Below are 18,882 nucleotides of genomic sequence, written 5' to 3'. Positions count from 1 at the left end.
TGGTTTTAACTCTGCATAAATCATGCATTAGTTATCAATCTATATTTATCATGTGTCATTAAATAATTCATAAAATTATATTATTTATACTATTAATTAATTAAGTATTTGAAAAATTAGTGTTATAAATCAATTTGAAATCATGAGTAATAAATATTAACATAACTGAATTTTTATCTTTTACTAGACGTTTTATGTGAAAGAATTTTTTTTCCAAAATAGATTGATGATTGTTTAATTATAACCACTTTATATAAAAATTTTATAAATATATTAAATAGAGGCATGACATAATCTAATTATACATTATAACTTGGAACACTGACATTCAACTTCAACTCAAAATTTCAAAAAGACAATTATCAAATATTTTGCTAAGTAAGGACTTACAATATTTAGTACAATTATAGCTATTAATCTTAAATAGATGTTTAAAGCCAAAAATAGAAGGGGGAGCAGAAGTATAAAGGTACTGGAAATTTAACTCCGACAAAAAAGATTTTAAGTAAAAATGAAAGACCTTTTTCATTCAAAGTAAAATCAAACAGTACTAATTTATATTTGATTTATTGGGAAAAATAAATAGAAAGAGAAGAACATCTTTCTAAACTTATTCATTAAAGTTGACGAAGACAAAAGTTAAAATATGCGTGCTAGTTAAAAAGAAAATACGATGCTATAAAAACTAAAGAGGGAGAAGAAGAGCTTCAGAGTGCCCCCATTCAGATCGATCAAATCTATCTTTGTTTTTCTATTTCTCTTATCTGTCTTTCATCGGAATCGATCTCATCATCTTCCGAGCTTTCAATTTCAAATAAGATTCAATGGGTAAACCCTCGAATCGTTTCATCCTAATCTATTTTTTTTCTTCTCTTTTTGCATTTTTGTTCCTCACTATTTATAGCTTATTCAGTGATCCGTTTCTTCCTTTCATTACTCAATTAGTTTTGCGGTTTATTTGTTTAAATTCTGTAAAGTAACGGCAAAAGAAAGAGGCTGAGCAAGCAGCGCCGCCTTAATAATTTTGTTGGTTTTTTTTTCTTCATTTTCTTATTATTATTTAGGGTGCGATGCGGGTTTTTTTTTTCTTTTGGTGGAAATTTGGGTTTGAATACTGTTTTTTAGATTTCTAAAGTTTCTTTTAGTAGTGTAAATCTGCAATTCGTTGTGATGTTTGGATCGGGACCGGGGATGAATTTCATGTTTATGGCATGTTTGGTTGTTGAGGAAGCTAAGGAAATAAAAAACAAAGAACTGGAATTTGAATTACCAGCTTTTAAAGCTATTTAGTACGTCAAAATTCTCTATCAAAAGATAAATAGATTTTGTTTCAGTTGAGGTATACTTAAAATGTCCTTTCCTTGATTAATGGATATAGAGAATTTAATTTTAAATTAATAAGGAAAAATGAATAGGGCGGTTTAGGTCTGTGCATTATGGATGCTTTCTCGCTTTACCTTGACATGCTATGAACATTTGATTTCTCAGCGACAAGCGATGAATGTTGTTCAGTTCAACTTATTGATGGAGATGGTTCATTCAATGATACTGGAATCGAAAGTTTTATCAAGGAAGTGAAACTTCATGAATGCGGTCTGTCATATGCCGTGGTTTCCATCATGGGACCGCAAAGCAGTGGTATGCCTTGTTATCTTTGTGACTTTCTGCTTTATACTTTCCTTTCCCTGTTGCTTAGGTGTCTATTCCCAGTTCATGGTAAGCTGCTTTCTTTATTTACTTTGCATTATGTTTAATGATATTGTACTAGAAATATGTGGGATACAAATGAGAGTATGATAAGCTTGAAGCCTGGTCATGTCAGTTTTCAGAAAATGGCATGTCTTTCATATTGCACTTTCATGTGAACTTGTTACTACATGATATTGTTAAGTTACTTTTGTAGTTAGTGTTATATCCATCTTTTGTTATTGTTATTTTGAATGTAACTCATGCTATAAATGATTTCATTTTGGCATATCTTTCATATCTCACTTTCATGTGAACTTGTTACCACATGATATTGTTAAATTACTTTTGTAGCTAGTGTTATATCCATATTTTGTTTATTGTTATTTTGAATGTAACGCATTCCATAATTGATTTCATTTTTTTAGCTGTTTTATCATTCTATGGTTGTTAAATAAGTTCTGCTTATGCCATTAAAAGTTTCTCTTCACTTTCCTTGATCTTGACAGGTAAAAGCACACTGTTAAACAATTTGTTTTACACCAATTTCAGGGAGATGGATGCATTTAAGGGAAGGTAACTTTTGTTTATGTAATAGCAAATTGCATTTGTTTCAATTGGTTCAAACAATTAATGAAATGAGCTTCTTATCAGGTCTCAAACCACCAAAGGTATTTGGATGGCAAAATGTGCTGGTATAGAGCCTTGCACTATAGTAATGGATTTGGAGGGCACTGATGGAAGAGAGCGTGGGGAGGTGCTGTTGCCAGCTTGCATTCTCTAATTAACATGTTTTGTCAAAAAATTGAAACTACATTGTTTGATATACCAAGAACTACTTTTGCTTGCTCTGTTGTTTGCCTTCCTTTTGCTTGTCAGCTTAAAGATCTTTTGCCTGTTTTTGCTAAACATAGGATTCAGGAAAATTCTCCTTCCTTGCCCCCAACGCAAAGGACAATAAAAAAGAGTATTTATGGAAATGCATTTTGATTTATTAATCAAGTGGGTAGTGCCTGCTTTGTTGGAAATTTATCAACTACATCTAAAAAATTCTAACAAGTTTGATTGGCTTGGTGTTGCTAATTAATTGTTAGTTGTAGGCAGTAGTTCTAATATTGAATGAATTTTTGTTTTACCTGATAGTAAAATGAAATTAAAGGTCAGTCATCAGTTTTTCTTTTTCTAATGTCAAGGTTTTAATTCTGACTGTTCCATTCTCTTTTTACTTGTTTGAACAAAGGTTCTATCATAGGTTATATTTGTTCCCTAGAATTATTTTCAGCAACATTGATTAGTAGACTGTACTTGAGATTGGAGAAATCAAATCGATCATGATGAAGGTACAAAAGTTGGTGATTTGCACTGGATTTTTTAGTTAAAAGAAGACTTGGTGATTTTAGACGGAGGTCTTGGTGCTCCAATAACACGTAAAGCTTAGAGTGATGTACCAAGCTGAACAAATCAATAGTGGTTTGTGATTATTAAAAGTTGAATATGAAGTTGATAATCTGTTTGTTTTTTGTCTGTTCCTATCTATCTTCCTTGTTTTGTGAAAAATAGAGAGGATTAGAGTTTCTTTCCATGTTATCTTATTAATTATTTTCTTGCATTATTCCAGGATGACACAGCATTTGAGAAACAAAGTGCACTTTTTGCACTGGCGGTTTCAGATATAGTACTCATAAACATGTAAGCATTGGCACCCACATGGTGCTTGATATAGTTTTGAATTTTCATTTTAAGTTAATTGCTGTCAGTACTGCATGCAAATAATATTATTGAGCAACTTTCATTTAGGTGGTGTCATGATATTGGTCGTGAGCAAGCTGCAAACAAGCCTCTTTTAAAGACCGTATTCCAGGTTTCACTTTCTCTGCCCTTTCTAAGCAATGCCCTGAATTTCAAGTGGTCTTTTTCTTTATTTGGTTGAGTTTGGCTGCAGGTGATGATGCGATTGTTTAGTCCCCGCAAAACGACTTTGATGTTTGTTATCCGTGATAAAACAAGGGTGAGCATTTTGTGCTTGGACAGCTAGTTTTTGTTCACCTTTTTCATTAAAAAGTTCCAAGCATCTCAGCTTTATACATAGAATTTTCTACTTTCAATTGAGTCTATGACTACTTAGCTATTTCTTGTTTACAGACACCATTGGAAAATTTAGAACCTGTACTGAGAGAAGATATTCAGAAGGTACAGATATATTGTGCTTCTTTTGATTAACTTATGTAATGTTTTCTTCTGACCTGTTTATCATTAATTGCAGATATGGGACTCTGTTCCAAAGCCACAAGCGCATAAGGAAACTCCATTAAGTGAATTTTTCAATGTATGATTTTCGGTTATGAGTTAATGCAACATGAATTTAAATGTTTAACATCTCTTTATACCTTTTTCTAATGAACATTTCTTCTGACAATTTAATGTTATTGCTGATAATGACCAGGTTGAGGTTGTTGCACTTTCTAGTTATGAAGAAAAGGAGGAGCAATTTAAAGAGCAGGTACCATGTTGCAGAAGGATATTTTGTATGCATAGCATGTAAACACGCTTTCACAGTATTTAGAAGTTTCTTTTAATCGAAAGAGAGAAGTTGACTATCTACATTTAGATTTGTGACATCACCCTATTGATTGTTTGATGACTCCCTTTTTTCTCATTGATATTTTTGCAATTCTTTTTTCCTCACTTGTTCTGGTTATACCGTGTAATTTATCTTTTCTGGAGATGGCCAAAATAAAATACCTTTACTACTGTATAGTTTTGCCTGAATATTGGATATTGGTGCTGAAATATTTGATTACTTGGCATACAAATGGGCAGTTTGTCTGATTCTATTATCATTGAAGGTTGCTAATTTGAGACAACGGTTCAACCACTCTATTGCACCGGGGGGCCTTGCTGGAGATCGGAGGGGAGTTGTACCTGCTTCAGGGTTCTCTTTTAGTGCACAACAGATCTGGAAAGTCATTAAGGAGAATAAAGACCTTGACCTTCCAGCCCATAAGGTAATCTTTCAGACTTAATTTTAGCTATAACTTGAATGAATTTTGTAAATCTTGTTGATTTTTTGTTGCCTGTAGGTCATGGTGGCTACGGTACGCTGTGAAGAAATTGCCAATGAGAAGTTCACTGGTTTCACTGCAAACGAGGTAAATGGATTATTCTTTATATTCATAAACATGTGATGCACACACGCACATGCACAATTTTTCTGTGCAGCTGGCTATTTTTCTTGACACTCAAACCATCCTATTACCTCATTTGACAGAACTGGTGTCTTTTAGAAGAAGCTGTGCAGTCTGGTCCAGTTGCTGGCTTTGGGAAGAAGCTGAATTCCATTCTCTGCACTTCTCTATCAGAGTAGGACTACTTTAATGAGATTAGATATAAGTTCTGTAGTATTTAAGTTACAAATGAGTTCCTACCTACGTAGCTGAGTTCATTTAGGCAATGACCATTTGAACATTGAAGAAATTATATAAGTGATTCATCCGGTCAAAGTGACAGTGCAGAATTATGATGCTAACAGACCAATAGGAATGTTGTGATTACTAATTGGCAACCTGTTGGCTTGTGCGTCATGAAGGTGATCTATGAAGCATATACATGCAATATGCCCTCGCATATTGGTACTTGATACATGTTCAACACAGACACCTTTGACACGGGATTTTTAACCTTTTGAATTTGAGCTATTTGAATATTAAGGGTTTTTTTGATGTTCAAAGTTTCTATACTCAAAACCAAGTTTAAGATATTAAAAAGCTAATTACATTCAAGTCTTTGATTAAGAAGTTCAAATTTCATTTTTTTATTTTACATTATTTGAATAAAAATGTATCTTTTTTATTGTGGTGTCTAGCCATACCTTCTATTTTAGAAATTATTTTGTCACTGTGTCCTACTCATGTTGTATCCGTACTGCCCGTCCATGTTTCCAAGATGGTGGTAATGGTATATTTTGCTTAAATGAATGGATGGATGGAAATTTTCTTGAGGCATGGCCAAATAAGAGTCAATTTAATGATCAAATTTAAGGTTATTGTTTTTCCTGTATTTATTTTCTATTTACTATCATATCAGTTACAGCAAGTTCTTTGTTCTAATTTTAGGTATGATGCAGAAGCCACATATTTTGATGAAGGTGTCCGATCTGCAAAGCGAAAGCAACTTGAAGAAAAACTGTTACAAGTAGTAGCTCTATACTGTATCCATATCCAGTTTTTTCTTGTTATTTTAATTTTCTCAACTCATTTGCTTTTCGTCTTCTGATGTAGCTTGTCCAACCGGCCTACCTATCCATGTTAGGACATTTAAGGTCTGGAAGTCTTGAAAAATTTAAGGAAGCATTTGAGGAAGCTTTGAATGGAGGGGAGGGGTTTTCTTTGGCTGCTCGCAACTGCACTGAATCTTATATGGCTTTGTTTGATGAAAGATGCACAGGTATGGTTGAATTTCATTAACCAATCAACCATTCTCTTAGCTATAAGCTGGCGTGGGAATAAAAGTTATGGAATAGTAATCAAGAGCTATGAAATGGGAAATGTATTTTTAAAACAGTTTGTTGGTAATAAGTGATTCATGTAGGCAAAATTGAGTTTTTAAACCATTACTGTGAATTGAAATTTTGAATTAAGCAACGTTATATTGATTTGCATTTAGTGAGTTTGATGCTATAGTTGTTTGTCAATGGCCTTGCTTTTTGCTCAACAAGGTGGACTGGATACATGTGGATATTTTTAATTGTTTTTGCAGATGCTAATGTTGGACTGGATACATGTGGATTTTTTTAATTGTTTTTGTAGATGCTAATGTTGAGCTGGCAAATTGGGATTGCTCTAAAGTCAGGGATAAGCTATGCCGTGATATTGATACACATGTTGCTTCAGTCTGTGCTGCTAAACTTTTAGAGCTGACTTCATCATATGAGGTATAACAACTTATCTTTCTGTCTCTTCTAGCCATTTATTTATTGCAAGTTATTGTCATAGGATCCCAAATAACGAGAGATATGTAAAGAGAAGGCCCGATTACGTCCATTCCTAATCCTAAATGGAATATAACAACGTAGGCATCCATATATAAACATAGTATCTATACACTCGAATGACCCCTTATCATAATGAGAATGTATATAGCCCTATTCCGGTCTGGTTCGGTTTTCGAGATCGAACCTCAAGTTGTCCATTCCTAATCTCGTGGTTCGATTTTTTTGTGCTCAACTCGAGCTAACGTGAATCTACAAATGAGGGAGGGGAGTGTCTACTTACATAGGCAAGCCCCAAACAATATACATGGATGGATAGTTCTATAACTTCTGGAATATTCTACGCGGATTCAGTCCCTTCGGATTTCTAGAGTCTTTCGGGGCACTCCGGGAATCTCGTGGCTCGATTTTCTCGTGCTCAACTCATTCCAGACTCATTGAAGCACATTGCTCACTCGCGGGACATGACACTGCAATGTTGTGATGCTGGTTTTGCTAGTTTTTAGTTGGGTATAGTGTAACCCAAACAAGCTTTACTGTGTTGCTAGTTGCTGAAAATTTCACCTTATTACATGCAATGTGATTACTTTAAAAATAATTGAAGCCTAATTAACAAAGATGTCATATTAAACAGTTAGGTTATTAAACTTTAAAATATGGAATCTAGGTCTGATTAAAGAAGTTCTGGATTTTTCTAGTTCAATTCTTTTGAAGATCATGAATTTGGGATATTTAGTGTTTTCTTTTTATTCTAATATACGATGTACAGTAGACAACGAATTACCTCATATCAATGTTGGCATTGATGTGCTTATGCTTGTCTTTTTTTTTATTGTTTTCCGTGCTGTATATCGGCGAGAACTTTCATAACCTTTGAAGAATTTGTCATTGTGACATCCAGAGCAAATGTTTATGATTAGTTTATTAATCACTTGGAGTCTTACTGATAATTATGGTGCATTTGCAGGCAAAGCTGAATGAGGCATTAGCAGGACCTGTTGAAGCACTTTTAGATGGAGCTAATAATGAGACCTGGCCCTCAATCAAGAAACTTCTCCAGCGTGAAACAGTATCAGCTGTTTCTGGACTCTCCAGTGCCCTTTCTGGCTTTGAAATGGATGCAAAAGATAAGGAGAAGATGCTAACAAATCTACAGGATTATGCTAGAGGTGTGGTTGAAGCAAAAGCAAGAGAAGAAGCTGGCAGGGTATTGATTCGTATGAAGGATAGGTAATGACATATTTCAATGATTGGGTTAAGGTCACTGATTTGCTAGGCATTATACATAATTGACGTTGACTCTAAATTTGCATACAGGTTTTCGACATTGTTTAGTCATGATTCTGATTCAATGCCACGGGTTTGGACTGGGAAGGAAGATATTCGAGCCATCACTAAAACAGCTCGCTCTGCAGTATGTTTTTGTAATCCCATTTGTTGGATTTTTAGAAATCATTCTACAGTTCTATTCTCTTTTAAACTTGTTTATGATTTATTTTTCAGTCCTTAAAGTTGCTATCCGTTATGGCTGCCATCCGGTTGGATGATGATGTTGATAATATCGAGAATACACTAACTTCTGCCTTGGTGGATACTAAAAGTAATGCCGCTGTGACTGACAAAAGCATTACAACATTTGATCCCCTGGCCTCAAGCACGTGGGAACAGGTGAAGTCTTGTTGCTGAGATTCTTTATGAGAGACTTAACTATACAAACTGTTTGAACATTGCATTTGGCATTTTTATGTCCACATGGATTTAATATTGAAAGTCAAAAGTAGTTTGTTGTTTGTTTGATAATGAAGGTTACCATAAATGTCAAATTTGTGTGGCATTTCCTCTCTCTCATGCTATTAGTTCATCAGTTGAACACTGTCTTTTCCTCCATTTATCATCCATGATATATTCTTATGACTGATTTTGGTGTAGGTTCCACCTGCCAAGACATTGATCACGCCTGTTCAGTGCAAATCTTTGTGGCGGCAATTCAGGGCTGAGACAGAGTACAGTGTCACTCAGGCCATTTCTGCTCAGGCATGAATTTTCAATTTCTAATTATTCCAAAGATTTCGTTTTATCCTTTTCCCATCAAATATTGATTTGAACTGTCGGTCTTCAAATCAAATTCCGATGTTGCCTAAAGTGCTAGAAAAATAAGGCTTCTGCAATTGCAAATTGCAATTCACATTAACTGGCTTTAATTAGTTGCATTATTTATTGCTGCTTGGCCCTAAAATTCTGTCCTGTTCTGTTCCTCTAATTTGCACATGTACTGCTTCTTTTGTAGCATATATGGTATTATTGTCAAAAGTTTTGTTGACCAGAATTCAGAATTAATATTGTGGTTTAGGTAGACATGTTATTGCCAATGCATTGTTTTTTTTCCCTGAGTTAACCGATGCCTTCTGCTTCCAGGAAGCCAGTAGGCGTAACAACAACTGGATGCCACCTCCATGGGCAATTGTTGCCTTGGTCGTCTTGGGATTTAATGAATTTATGACTCTCCTAAGGTGCGTGTTGCACTTATAGCTTTGAATTAAGTTTGGTCAGTATTCAATGATATAATCCTTTGTTTGTTGCCTGTGCTTACTTACAAATATCCTCATTGCAGAAATCCTTTATATCTGGGTGTCCTCTTTGTGGGTTACCTTACTGTGAAGGCTCTATGGGTGCAACTCAACATTTCCGGTGAATTCCAACATGGCGTTGTAAGTTTTGAACTAAAAATTTTTTATCCCCTGTTTATTGGTTATCAGGCTTTAATATATTTAGTTAGCAATGACCTTTACAGTACAATACATTGAAACAATGTATAATGTATTTAAAAGCATTTAAAAACATTCTGGGCATGCAAACTTAAAATTCAAAAGCCTATTTACCAAACAGATTTGCTTTTCATCAAATACAGCCATTAGTAAGATCTTTGTGCTTTTTCTATTTGATAAATATTCCATTGGTCTCCATTTTGCAGTTCATTATATGAATAAAATTATTATTGAAGTGTGTTCAGTGGCTGTTAGTAAAGTCAGGCATTTTTGATATATCCTGAAGGGCTATAAAACTGCCTTTTGTCCTTCAAATTAGTCCAATTGTCACTGTCATTAATATGTTTTACCATTTTCCCTTTGATTGAAGGTCTAATTTACGCCTTTCTATGCTTGCAGCTTCCTGGGCTTCTTTCCATATCTACCAAGTTTCTCCCCACCGTCATGAACCTTCTCACAAAGTTAGCGGAGCAGGGGCAAAGTCCCGCAACTAACAATCCTCAGACAAACGTGGGTGCAGCAGCATTCAAGAGCTTCCAAAACGGAAGCAGCAGCAGCAGTACATCGTCGACTGCTTCATCTGGAGTAACTGCCTCAGGAAACGATATCGATTACTCTAGTCCCCCTAAAGAAGACTGATTTTAACTTATCAGAAATTCATTCTTTGTGCTTGGAAGACGCCTGTCTTGTACTTGGCTTTCATGGTAGGGTGTTTGTCACGTATGTTATTTTATGGTCCATGAAGTCTACATCTCTTCCAAGAAAGTGACAGTCAACACATCTTGAGAAGACATTCTGTTTTTTGAGCAAGTGCCGTTACACAAAGGGGGGCCTTGGCTTTCTTGCGATTGAGCCCCCCATTAAATAGTTTTTTCTTTTTTGTTTTATACTTTATTCTTCAGCATAAGTTTTTTAATCATCAATTATATTTATTGTATGTCGGATAAGTTGTAAGGCCTTATTACTTGTTTTTACCCAATTTGGAGATTTATCACAAAAAGTGAAGGGTGCATGGGCTTGTGATGTTATATCATGTCTGTTCATCAACAACAGAATTATTATGGGTTAGTGAATTTGGTTTGCATGAGATGAATACATATTCTTGTGTCCGTCCTTGGCATTTTACCAATGCTAATTTTGATTTTTGATTTTATTATTACGTACGTACGTCGAAAATTTACGGCACTACGCTCCAATCTCCATCAGCCGCAGAAATCTTAAATATTGTTTCACCTGTTTCTTTTGAAGTCTCGGGCCTTTCCTTCCTTCCCACACTCTTAATTAAATTGCTAACTCATGATCTTAATGCTCATTCGTTTGTAACTTGACCCATTTTCCAATAAGGCAGTTGAAGAAATATAAAATAAAATGAAAAATCATCAAATCGCAAATTTTAAGAATATTTACTACTAGCTGACTACAACAATCCTTCTTTTGTGCTTGTTCTTGTTGGTTTACAGCTGGATGGGTAGGTATTTTCATGTGCATCGTATTAGGACACACAATTTGCAACCAGAGAAAGAGGCTGAGAACTGAACTCAAAGGTCGTGGCCGTGGATGAAATAGCTCAGAGTAATTGATTTTAGCTGTCAATAACTACTTCAATGTAAGTTTTGGTTCTGCATGCTTCTTGCTTTGTTGGATGCATTATTCAACCACCTTCTCCCCAGTGAAATAATATATAGATATTTTTACGGTAGATAGTAGTTTATATATTAAGATTTTAATTCCATGTTTAAAATTTTCTTCAAAAAAATAATTTCGTAAATTGATTAAACTTATCTCAAATTCTAAATCAAAAGCTTTTTTCTATTTAATATATGGGAATAAATTATTTTAAGATTATCTTAAAAGTATTGTTTTTAGGTACCAATAAAATAGTGCCACGTCATTAAATTTTAAAGATATCAAGGTATTATTATATACTCATCTATATCTAATATCTTCTCCAACTTAATTTAACTTTAACTAAATTACTTAAAATAATTAATTTTTAAATTATAAATAAACATCTTTTATTCTTTTACAATGTTTTTCATAAGTTAATATTTTTATTTTGTGTAATTAATTTTTAAAAAATTAGTAATTTTTGTGTAATTTTTTCATGTCTTTGACACAATTTTGGTAATTATTTTATCTTGAACCCCAAACCTCAAGTTCAGGATTTGGATTTGATATTTAAGGTTCAAGGTTCTGTTTGAGTTTTTGGTTCAGAATTCGAGGTTACATGTTTGGGTTTAAAGTTCAAGAGTTCAAGGTTACATATTATAAGTTTGAGGTTCATGATTCGAGTTTAGAGTGCAAGGGTTCTAGGTTATGGTTTGGGGTTTTAAGTTTTTTATTCAATATTCGGGATTTTAGATTTAGGGTTTATGGTAAAAAATTTATCAAAATTATATGTCAATAACATGGAAAAAATTGTTAAAATATTATTAAAATTTTGAAAAGGGACCATGAATTATGTAGTGGTAAAAGTTTATAAAATAATTTCTCTATGAATGAGTGTATAATCATAACTTCATGCCTTTAAAATAAGTTATTTTCTAAATATAATAGTTATTTCTTTAGCTACTTGTAGTTTATAATTTATTCTCCCTTCGCTGCAACAAAAGCCATCTGTCTTGGAATAGAAATTATGATTTCAGACATATGATATGGCATGACTAAAGAATATATGCAGCAAGGAAAAAAAAATGTTGGATTTTTAACGCAAGAGTGGTGTCTCCAAAAACATGTATCAACGCTTTTGGGATAATGACGAGTTTTTATTGGGTATTAAGTAATATGGATCTAAACAGTGTCATCCCTCTTATATAATGATGGAAGGAAATGCAAAATGCTAATATATATTTTTTCTATATATAAATAAAAAAATTCATTATTAATTTAATGAATAGAATTCAAATATAAAAGTTGTATAAATAATCCATATATGAATAGCTCAACAAATTGAGTGTGGGTTTTACACTGTAATAATTTTCAAAGAAAATATAAATGTTTTAGGGTTAAACTTCGAAGATTTTTAATTTCCTCTCCGTTTAGCTCTGTTCATGTACCAAATAAACATATTTGTTAATTAAACTCGTTATATAATAATAAATTCTCTTTATATTTTGGTATGATCCTTTTGCACTCTTACATTCTTCCTTTATAAAAAATATTTATATAAATTAAATTATGTAAATATATGTAATGTATGTTATTATATAGAAATCAAAACACGATTAGCACAACTCAAATCTAAATTACACTTAAAATAATGAATATTTTAAACTATTAAACCATCATAAACCATCATATGAGATTAAATTAATATTTTGAATTAGCCCTAACCTACAAAATTTGCTTGTTTTTGTTATCACATTCATTAAAGTTGTTACAACAAAACCATTTACAAATTAATAAACCGACAAATTTACAATTATTTTTCCACTGTCCTTTTTGCTTCACCTTCCCTTACAGACTATATATAAAATTCTCTGAATATATATAGTATTTTTAGAGAAATATAAAAAAAAGTTTTATTTCCCATAAATTTCATTAATGAATCGTTTATCAATGTTCGGATGGAGACATGTGAAAGAAAATATTTAAAGAAGTTGAATTTGACAACCTGGCAGTGTAATCTTGGTTAAATCATAAATGGAACCCACCCAAACTACAAAACACAGATAAAAGAGAAATTAGGTTTTAGAAATGTTTTCACTTTTTAATTGCAAAGTCAATATTTAATAATAAAAATCCTTATTAAACCTAATATAATCTTATCACTATTAATTAACCTTTAAAATGAAAAGAATGAGGGATATTTTATTTAAAATGAGTCACGTTACTATTTATAGTAGCACTCCATACTAGATTTCATAATTTCAATACACCTAATATAATAATAACAAGGAGTACACTACCATCAATTGTGGCATTTAATATAATAATTTAACTAAATAACTTATCTAGTCTAATAGCTACCCAACAAATTAACAAAACCCAACCTACCTTACAATAATTTCGACCCGAAAATGAAAAATAAATTTATGAGGTGCTAAGAGTTTTTATTTTATCTCAGATATGAAACAATTTTAAAATTCATAATTAGTGTTGAACTCTCAGATTTATTTCTTGAATTAAAAGTTTAAGATTTTGATGTTATAAAGAAATGTATGCATGAAAATAATTAGAATATTCAAAGGTTTAAGCATTAATCTTGAATGTTCCATAAAATCTTAAATATTACATCAATGAATGTAGAAAAGGATAGAGAATATGAGCTGGATACATAAAAAAGGTAATGGTTTTGGATGATGGAAATGAACGTAGAGTTTGAACCCAACGGCCAATAAATTAAAAGGAGAGTCCTACACTCCAAACCCCGGCATTCATTTCAACATTAATGACTTACACCAGCCCTCGTTGCAGTGATTTTAAATACCGTTTAATATATTGTTTTCTTTTTTTTTTATTTCATTATAATATGCGCTGTATAGTTTGCTTAGCTACCGTATGTTGGAGTTAATTTTTATATATATTCATCATTGATCAGCTCGAAGCTAAGCTGTATATATAGAGAGAGATTTAAGTGTCATATAAAACACACAAAACAAGGCCAACCAGTGAGAGCCGCAAAGAGTAATCTGTTTGTTTTTCAGGAAGCAAAGGATTCTTGCTTTGAGTTTTGATTATCTGCTGCTGTTTAGCCTTTCAATGGCTGCTTTTGTTGGGGCATTGAAGAAGCTTTCTATCTGTTTGATTCTTTGGCTCTATACTCTCCCTTTTCTTCAAGGTCTTTTTTCCTTTTTCTGCTTCTCTCAGCTCTTGTATATATATGTACTTGTTTCTTCTGATCTTGTATGTTGGGTATATTATATAGAATTTATCTTTATTCTTGTAGGATCAATAGTATTTCTCTCTTTTAAAATCTGAAAATCTTCTCTCTTTTAGAATCTGAAAATCATATTATTTGGATCTGTTTTCGTTTGAATAAATTTGGGTTTTTGATTAATTGATTAATGATGTACCATTGCATCTCCTTTTTCTTTACCTTATTTCTGGATCATAGATAGTTGATTGAATTAACTTGAGAATATATTGGAAAAACTGGCAACTGTGCTGCAGGTGGCAGTGATTATTATGATTTCAAATACCCATTCATCAAAAGGGCGAGTTCATTTTGGGCATCATCATCATCGTTCTCATCATCAAACACAGACGAAGCATCATATGATTACATAATAGTGGGAGGTGGCACAGCAGGGTGTCCCTTAGCAGCCACACTGTCTCAAAACTTCAGTGTGTTGGTGTTGGAGAGAGGAGGGGTTCCCTTCTCAAACGTCAATGTCTCCTTCCTCAGCAACTTCCACATCGCCTTGGCAGACACGTCCCCCACCTCTGCTTCCCAACCTTTCGTTTCAACCGATGGTGTCATCAATGCAAGGGCTAGGGTTCTAGGTGGTGGCACTTGCATCAATGCTGGCTTTTACACCAGAGCTAACTCAGGGTATGTTGTCGACTTCTATACTCTTCAGTTCTTTTTTCTTTTTACATATATTAAAAAAGAAGAAGAAATAATATTATATATAACATGTACAATTGGGTCCTGCAATATTAAAATTTGTCAAAAGTAGTTCACAGTCTATAATAAGTTTCAAGAAAGTCTAAATTACCATGTCCTCACAAATTCAACAAAGAATTAATGGACAACAATTATAGTTCCGTTATCCGAGCTCCCATGTTCTTCCTTCAAAATAAATAGTTTTCGCTTTAAAAAAAATTATGATCGTATCAACCTTTTTAGGCAATTAAATGTTTTCATTTGAAGTTTTAGAGAATTATTATTATTTTAAAATATGTATACAAATACAACATTTTAAATATATATAAACTAAACATAAGCATGTTATACGCATAACCTTATTTAGATGAACCGTATATTTATTTGTGGATAATATAAAATAATAATAACAATAGAATTAGATACTTACGGAACAAAAAAAAAAAAAAACCCTAAACCATCATACTAAAAATAACACCAGAAGAGTCTCGTTATTTTCCCAACACATTTGGTCTTAGGAGTTTGGTAGGGTACCATCAACCATGCACGAAAGTAAATATGTCAGGTATCAGCAAATTCCTTTTTATTATAATTTTATCTACTTTTTTTCGAAGCTTTGGTGGTAAGGAGATGTCATTTCAAAAAATTAAAAATCGTTTTCATTTTCACCCTAAAAACTCTTTTAAGCAAAAAAAAAACTCACAAAATAATTATAAAAACAAATTAGCGTTCGATTAAGGTTTTAATAAAAGAATAGAAGTAATCTTTTAAAATAAAAATTAAAAGTTTTAAAATATAATTCCTTTTCAAAACCCTTAATAAGTTTTTAAGTGATAAATAGATGATGTGATAGTTTGAAAGAATTATGATATGGGGCTAACATGAAAGCATGTTGACGTCACTGTTTAATTGATTTTAAATTATTTTATAACATCTTAATTTAGTTTTTAATTATTTTATAAGAATTTTAACATTTAAACTTGAAAATTACTAAGATATTATACAATACAGAAAAAAATTTAAAAATTTTAAAATTATAAAAATATAATAAAATAAAAATTGTATAAAATTATAAAGTGTTATTAAAATAATATGAAAAATATTATAAAGATTAAAAAATTATATTAAAACTTCGTTAAAAAGTTATGAAGATTATAAAAGAGATGTATATTTTATTATTTTGACGGTTTGGAATCTTTGGTTTCAGGAATAAAACATGAAAAGCATAAAATTTGATGGTGATCAAACTTGTATGTGATGCTAAATAAGTGGTTGGGTGACAATATTTTAATTGTTTGATGGCTTAATGTAAGTGATAAGTAATGACTTTGGTTGAACGAAAATGATGAGAAAGAAGTTGATAATGATGATATATGACGGAAAATAAAAAGGTGTATTAATTTTTTAATAATTTTCTATATTTTCTATGAATATTATGAAATTTTAAAAAAATTAAAGTTTTTGAAAATAATTAGAGATTATATAAAATTATAAAAATTATTAAAATTTTAATAGAACTTTTAAAAATTAAAATTTTACCATTTTTATAAGTTCTGATAGTTTTAATTTTATGATAGTTATAATAGATTTTATATCAAAACTTAAAAATTAAAGCAGGGAGTCAATCGACAGAGCTCATAAAATAATTAAAATCAATTAATTCGTATATCAGTTTTTTATGTTAAATAATATATTAATTGTCATGTCATTATTTTTTATATCAATTGTCACACCATCACTTAATGATCCGTTAAGAATTTTGATTTTTTTTATATTTTAAGAACTCGGTTGAATGCAATCTTAATTATTTTTTTAAAAAAAAATTTGACCATGGAACTCATTTGACTTTTTTAACTTGGGCATTCAACAGTCCAAATAAACCACAAATGCGTAATAAACGGTTAGCTGAAATACTTCAAAATTTATGCATACCCTACTATTTTGTCATTTGCGGAGATAAGCATTGATGTTTGAGGTTCGTTGGGTGAATATTACAGTTTCATCCGGAGAGTGGGTTGGGATGAAAGGCTAGTGAATGAGTCATATCCATGGGTGGAGAAGCAAATTATTCACCAGCCTAAACTAGCACAATGGCAGGGTGCCTTCAAGGACAGCCTTTTGGATGCTGGGGTGTCACCTTATAATGGATTCACCTACGATCATATCCATGGAACTAAAGTTGGAGGTACCCTTTTCGACCGCTTTGGCCGTCGCCATACTGCAGCTGAACTGCTTGCTTCTGCAAACCCCAAAATGCTTACTGTCTTGGTATATGCCACCGTCCAAAAAGTCTTATTCGATCAAACAGGTATATCTATATACACACACCCTTTTCTTACCATCATTTAATTTGTTAATGAGATGGAAAAATATTGATGTCTGGTACAGGGAGGAGACCAAGGGCAATGGGAGTGATTTTCAAGGATGAAAATGGGAACCAGCATCAGGCATTTCTCACAAACAATCGGAGGAGTGAAGTGATTTTGTCATGTGGTGCAATTGGAACTCCTCAAATGCTAATGCTCAGTGGTATTGGACCAAAGGCTGAACTCGACAAGTTGAACATTTCTATGGTTCTGCGCAATGAGTTTGTTGGCAAAGGCATGGCTGATAACCCGATGAACTCGGTTTTTGTCCCCACTAATCGACCAGTGGAACAGTCCCTTATTCAAACTGTAGGCATTACCAAGATGGGGGTTTACATTGAATCCAGCAGTGGATTTGGACAGTCCCAGGATAGCATTCGTTGCCATCATGGAATATTGTCTGCTGAGGTGATCTCAAGTACTATTGATTAATTAAGAAGAGATAAATAAATGTAAACTTTCTTGCAATGTTGATTCACAAATTTAATGAATTAGGAATTGGTTTATTCCTGATGGTTTGTCTTTTGTTATACTGAACCAGATCGGTCAGCTCTCTACTATTCCTCCGAAGCAAAGGACACCCGAAGCGATCCAAGCTTTCATCAAAAGAAAGCGAGACCTACCACATGAAGCATTCAAGGGAGGTTTCATTTTGGAAAAGATTGCCAGGCCTATTTCCACGGGGCACCTCAACTTGGTCAACACCAACATCGATGACAACCCTTCGGTTACCTTCAACTACTTCCACAACCCACATGATCTGCAGCGATGCGTTGACGGGATCCGCATGGCTGCCAAGGTTATACAATCAAAACATTTCACAAACTTCACAAGGTGTGACAAACCAACTGTAGAGAAGCTTCTTAACATGAGTGTCAAGGCTAACATTAATCTTATACCAAAGCATACTAATGACACCAAGTCCCTAGAGCAGTTCTGCAAAGACACTGTGATCACAATTTGGCATTACCATGGAGGGTGCCACGTCGGCAAAGTGGTGAATCCTGAACTCAAAGTTCTTGGCACCAACAGACTCCGAATTGTCGATGGCTCCACATTTAATGAATCCCCTGGAACAAATCCTCAGGGCACTGTCTTGATGATGGGCAGGTTAGCTTTGTCTACACATTTCATTAGTCATGCTAACCAGCAGTAACCGTTGAGACTAAAGCTGGTAAACAATCATGATTTTGGAGCTAAATTAACCTGAGTGTTCTGATTTTTACAGGTACATGGGAGTCAAGATTTTGAGAAGAAGACTAGGAAAAGCTGCTCATTTATAATAATGACATGAGACTAAGTGGTGGCATTTGAAGAGCAGTGTTTGTTTGTAGTAGTGCACAAAGTTTATGTAAGAGATTAGTTTGCCACGGGAAATTTAACAAATGTCTATTTTACATGTTTATCTTTTTTTTTGGCGGGGCATTATTCTCACCAATATAATTCCAACTATCCACCTTTAGTGAATATTACTAATATAGGCAAGCATTTGATATTTCAAAATTTTACTTCTAAAACTTTTCATCAACT

The 18,882-nt window shown here is 32.9% G+C and overlaps 2 protein-coding genes across 2 annotated transcripts; both read left to right on the top strand.

The window, feature by feature from the left end:
* The first annotated feature begins 508 nt into the window (after positions 1 to 508).
* LOC108453443 (protein ROOT HAIR DEFECTIVE 3-like) lies at positions 509 to 10,547 on the top strand. The gene is made up of 23 exons (XM_017751545.2): positions 509 to 828; positions 1,489 to 1,638; positions 2,196 to 2,262; positions 2,341 to 2,443; positions 3,305 to 3,375; positions 3,484 to 3,547; positions 3,629 to 3,694; positions 3,829 to 3,876; positions 3,950 to 4,012; positions 4,130 to 4,186; positions 4,533 to 4,691; positions 4,767 to 4,835; positions 4,955 to 5,046; positions 5,799 to 5,877; positions 5,964 to 6,129; positions 6,492 to 6,616; positions 7,641 to 7,903; positions 7,991 to 8,087; positions 8,177 to 8,341; positions 8,603 to 8,707; positions 9,089 to 9,183; positions 9,285 to 9,381; positions 9,838 to 10,547. The coding sequence occupies exons 1-23, from the start codon at positions 825 to 827 to the stop codon at positions 10,075 to 10,077; spliced, it is 2,445 nt and encodes an 814-aa protein (XP_017607034.1). The 5' UTR covers positions 509 to 824; the 3' UTR covers positions 10,078 to 10,547.
* A 3,337-nt stretch (positions 10,548 to 13,884) lies between these two features.
* Positions 13,885 to 18,855, top strand: LOC108453831 (protein HOTHEAD). Its single transcript, XM_017752155.2, has 6 exons — positions 13,885 to 14,218; positions 14,551 to 14,932; positions 16,984 to 17,294; positions 17,375 to 17,760; positions 17,894 to 18,462; positions 18,581 to 18,855. The coding sequence occupies exons 1-6, from the start codon at positions 14,140 to 14,142 to the stop codon at positions 18,633 to 18,635; spliced, it is 1,782 nt and encodes a 593-aa protein (XP_017607644.1). The 5' UTR covers positions 13,885 to 14,139; the 3' UTR covers positions 18,636 to 18,855.
* The last annotated feature ends 27 nt before the right edge of the window (positions 18,856 to 18,882 follow it).

The sequence above is a fragment of the Gossypium arboreum genome, chromosome 5 (assembly GCF_025698485.1).
Source record: "Gossypium arboreum isolate Shixiya-1 chromosome 5, ASM2569848v2, whole genome shotgun sequence".
Lineage (NCBI taxonomy): Eukaryota > Viridiplantae > Streptophyta > Magnoliopsida > Malvales > Malvaceae > Gossypium > Gossypium arboreum.
This window is presented reverse-complemented; position numbering and strand designations above follow the sequence as displayed.

What these genes read in the sequence shown, in the direction of transcription:
- LOC108453443 (XM_017751545.2), top strand. An exon ending in CATTAAGTGAATTTTTCAAT is followed by an intron (nt 4,013 to 4,129) that starts GTATGATTTTCG and finishes GATAATGACCAG; the next exon opens with GTTGAGGTTGTTGCACTTTC. An exon ending in GAATTTATGACTCTCCTAAG is followed by an intron (nt 9,184 to 9,284) that starts GTGCGTGTTGCA and finishes TCCTCATTGCAG; the next exon opens with AAATCCTTTATATCTGGGTG.
- LOC108453831 (XM_017752155.2), top strand. Translation starts at nt 14,140, where the DNA reads ATGGCTGCTTTTGTTGGGGCATTGAAGAAGCTTTCTATCTGTTTGATT. An exon ending in ATGGAATATTGTCTGCTGAG is followed by an intron (nt 17,761 to 17,893) that starts GTGATCTCAAGT and finishes ATACTGAACCAG; the next exon opens with ATCGGTCAGCTCTCTACTAT. An exon ending in ACTGTCTTGATGATGGGCAG is followed by an intron (nt 18,463 to 18,580) that starts GTTAGCTTTGTC and finishes TGATTTTTACAG; the next exon opens with GTACATGGGAGTCAAGATTT.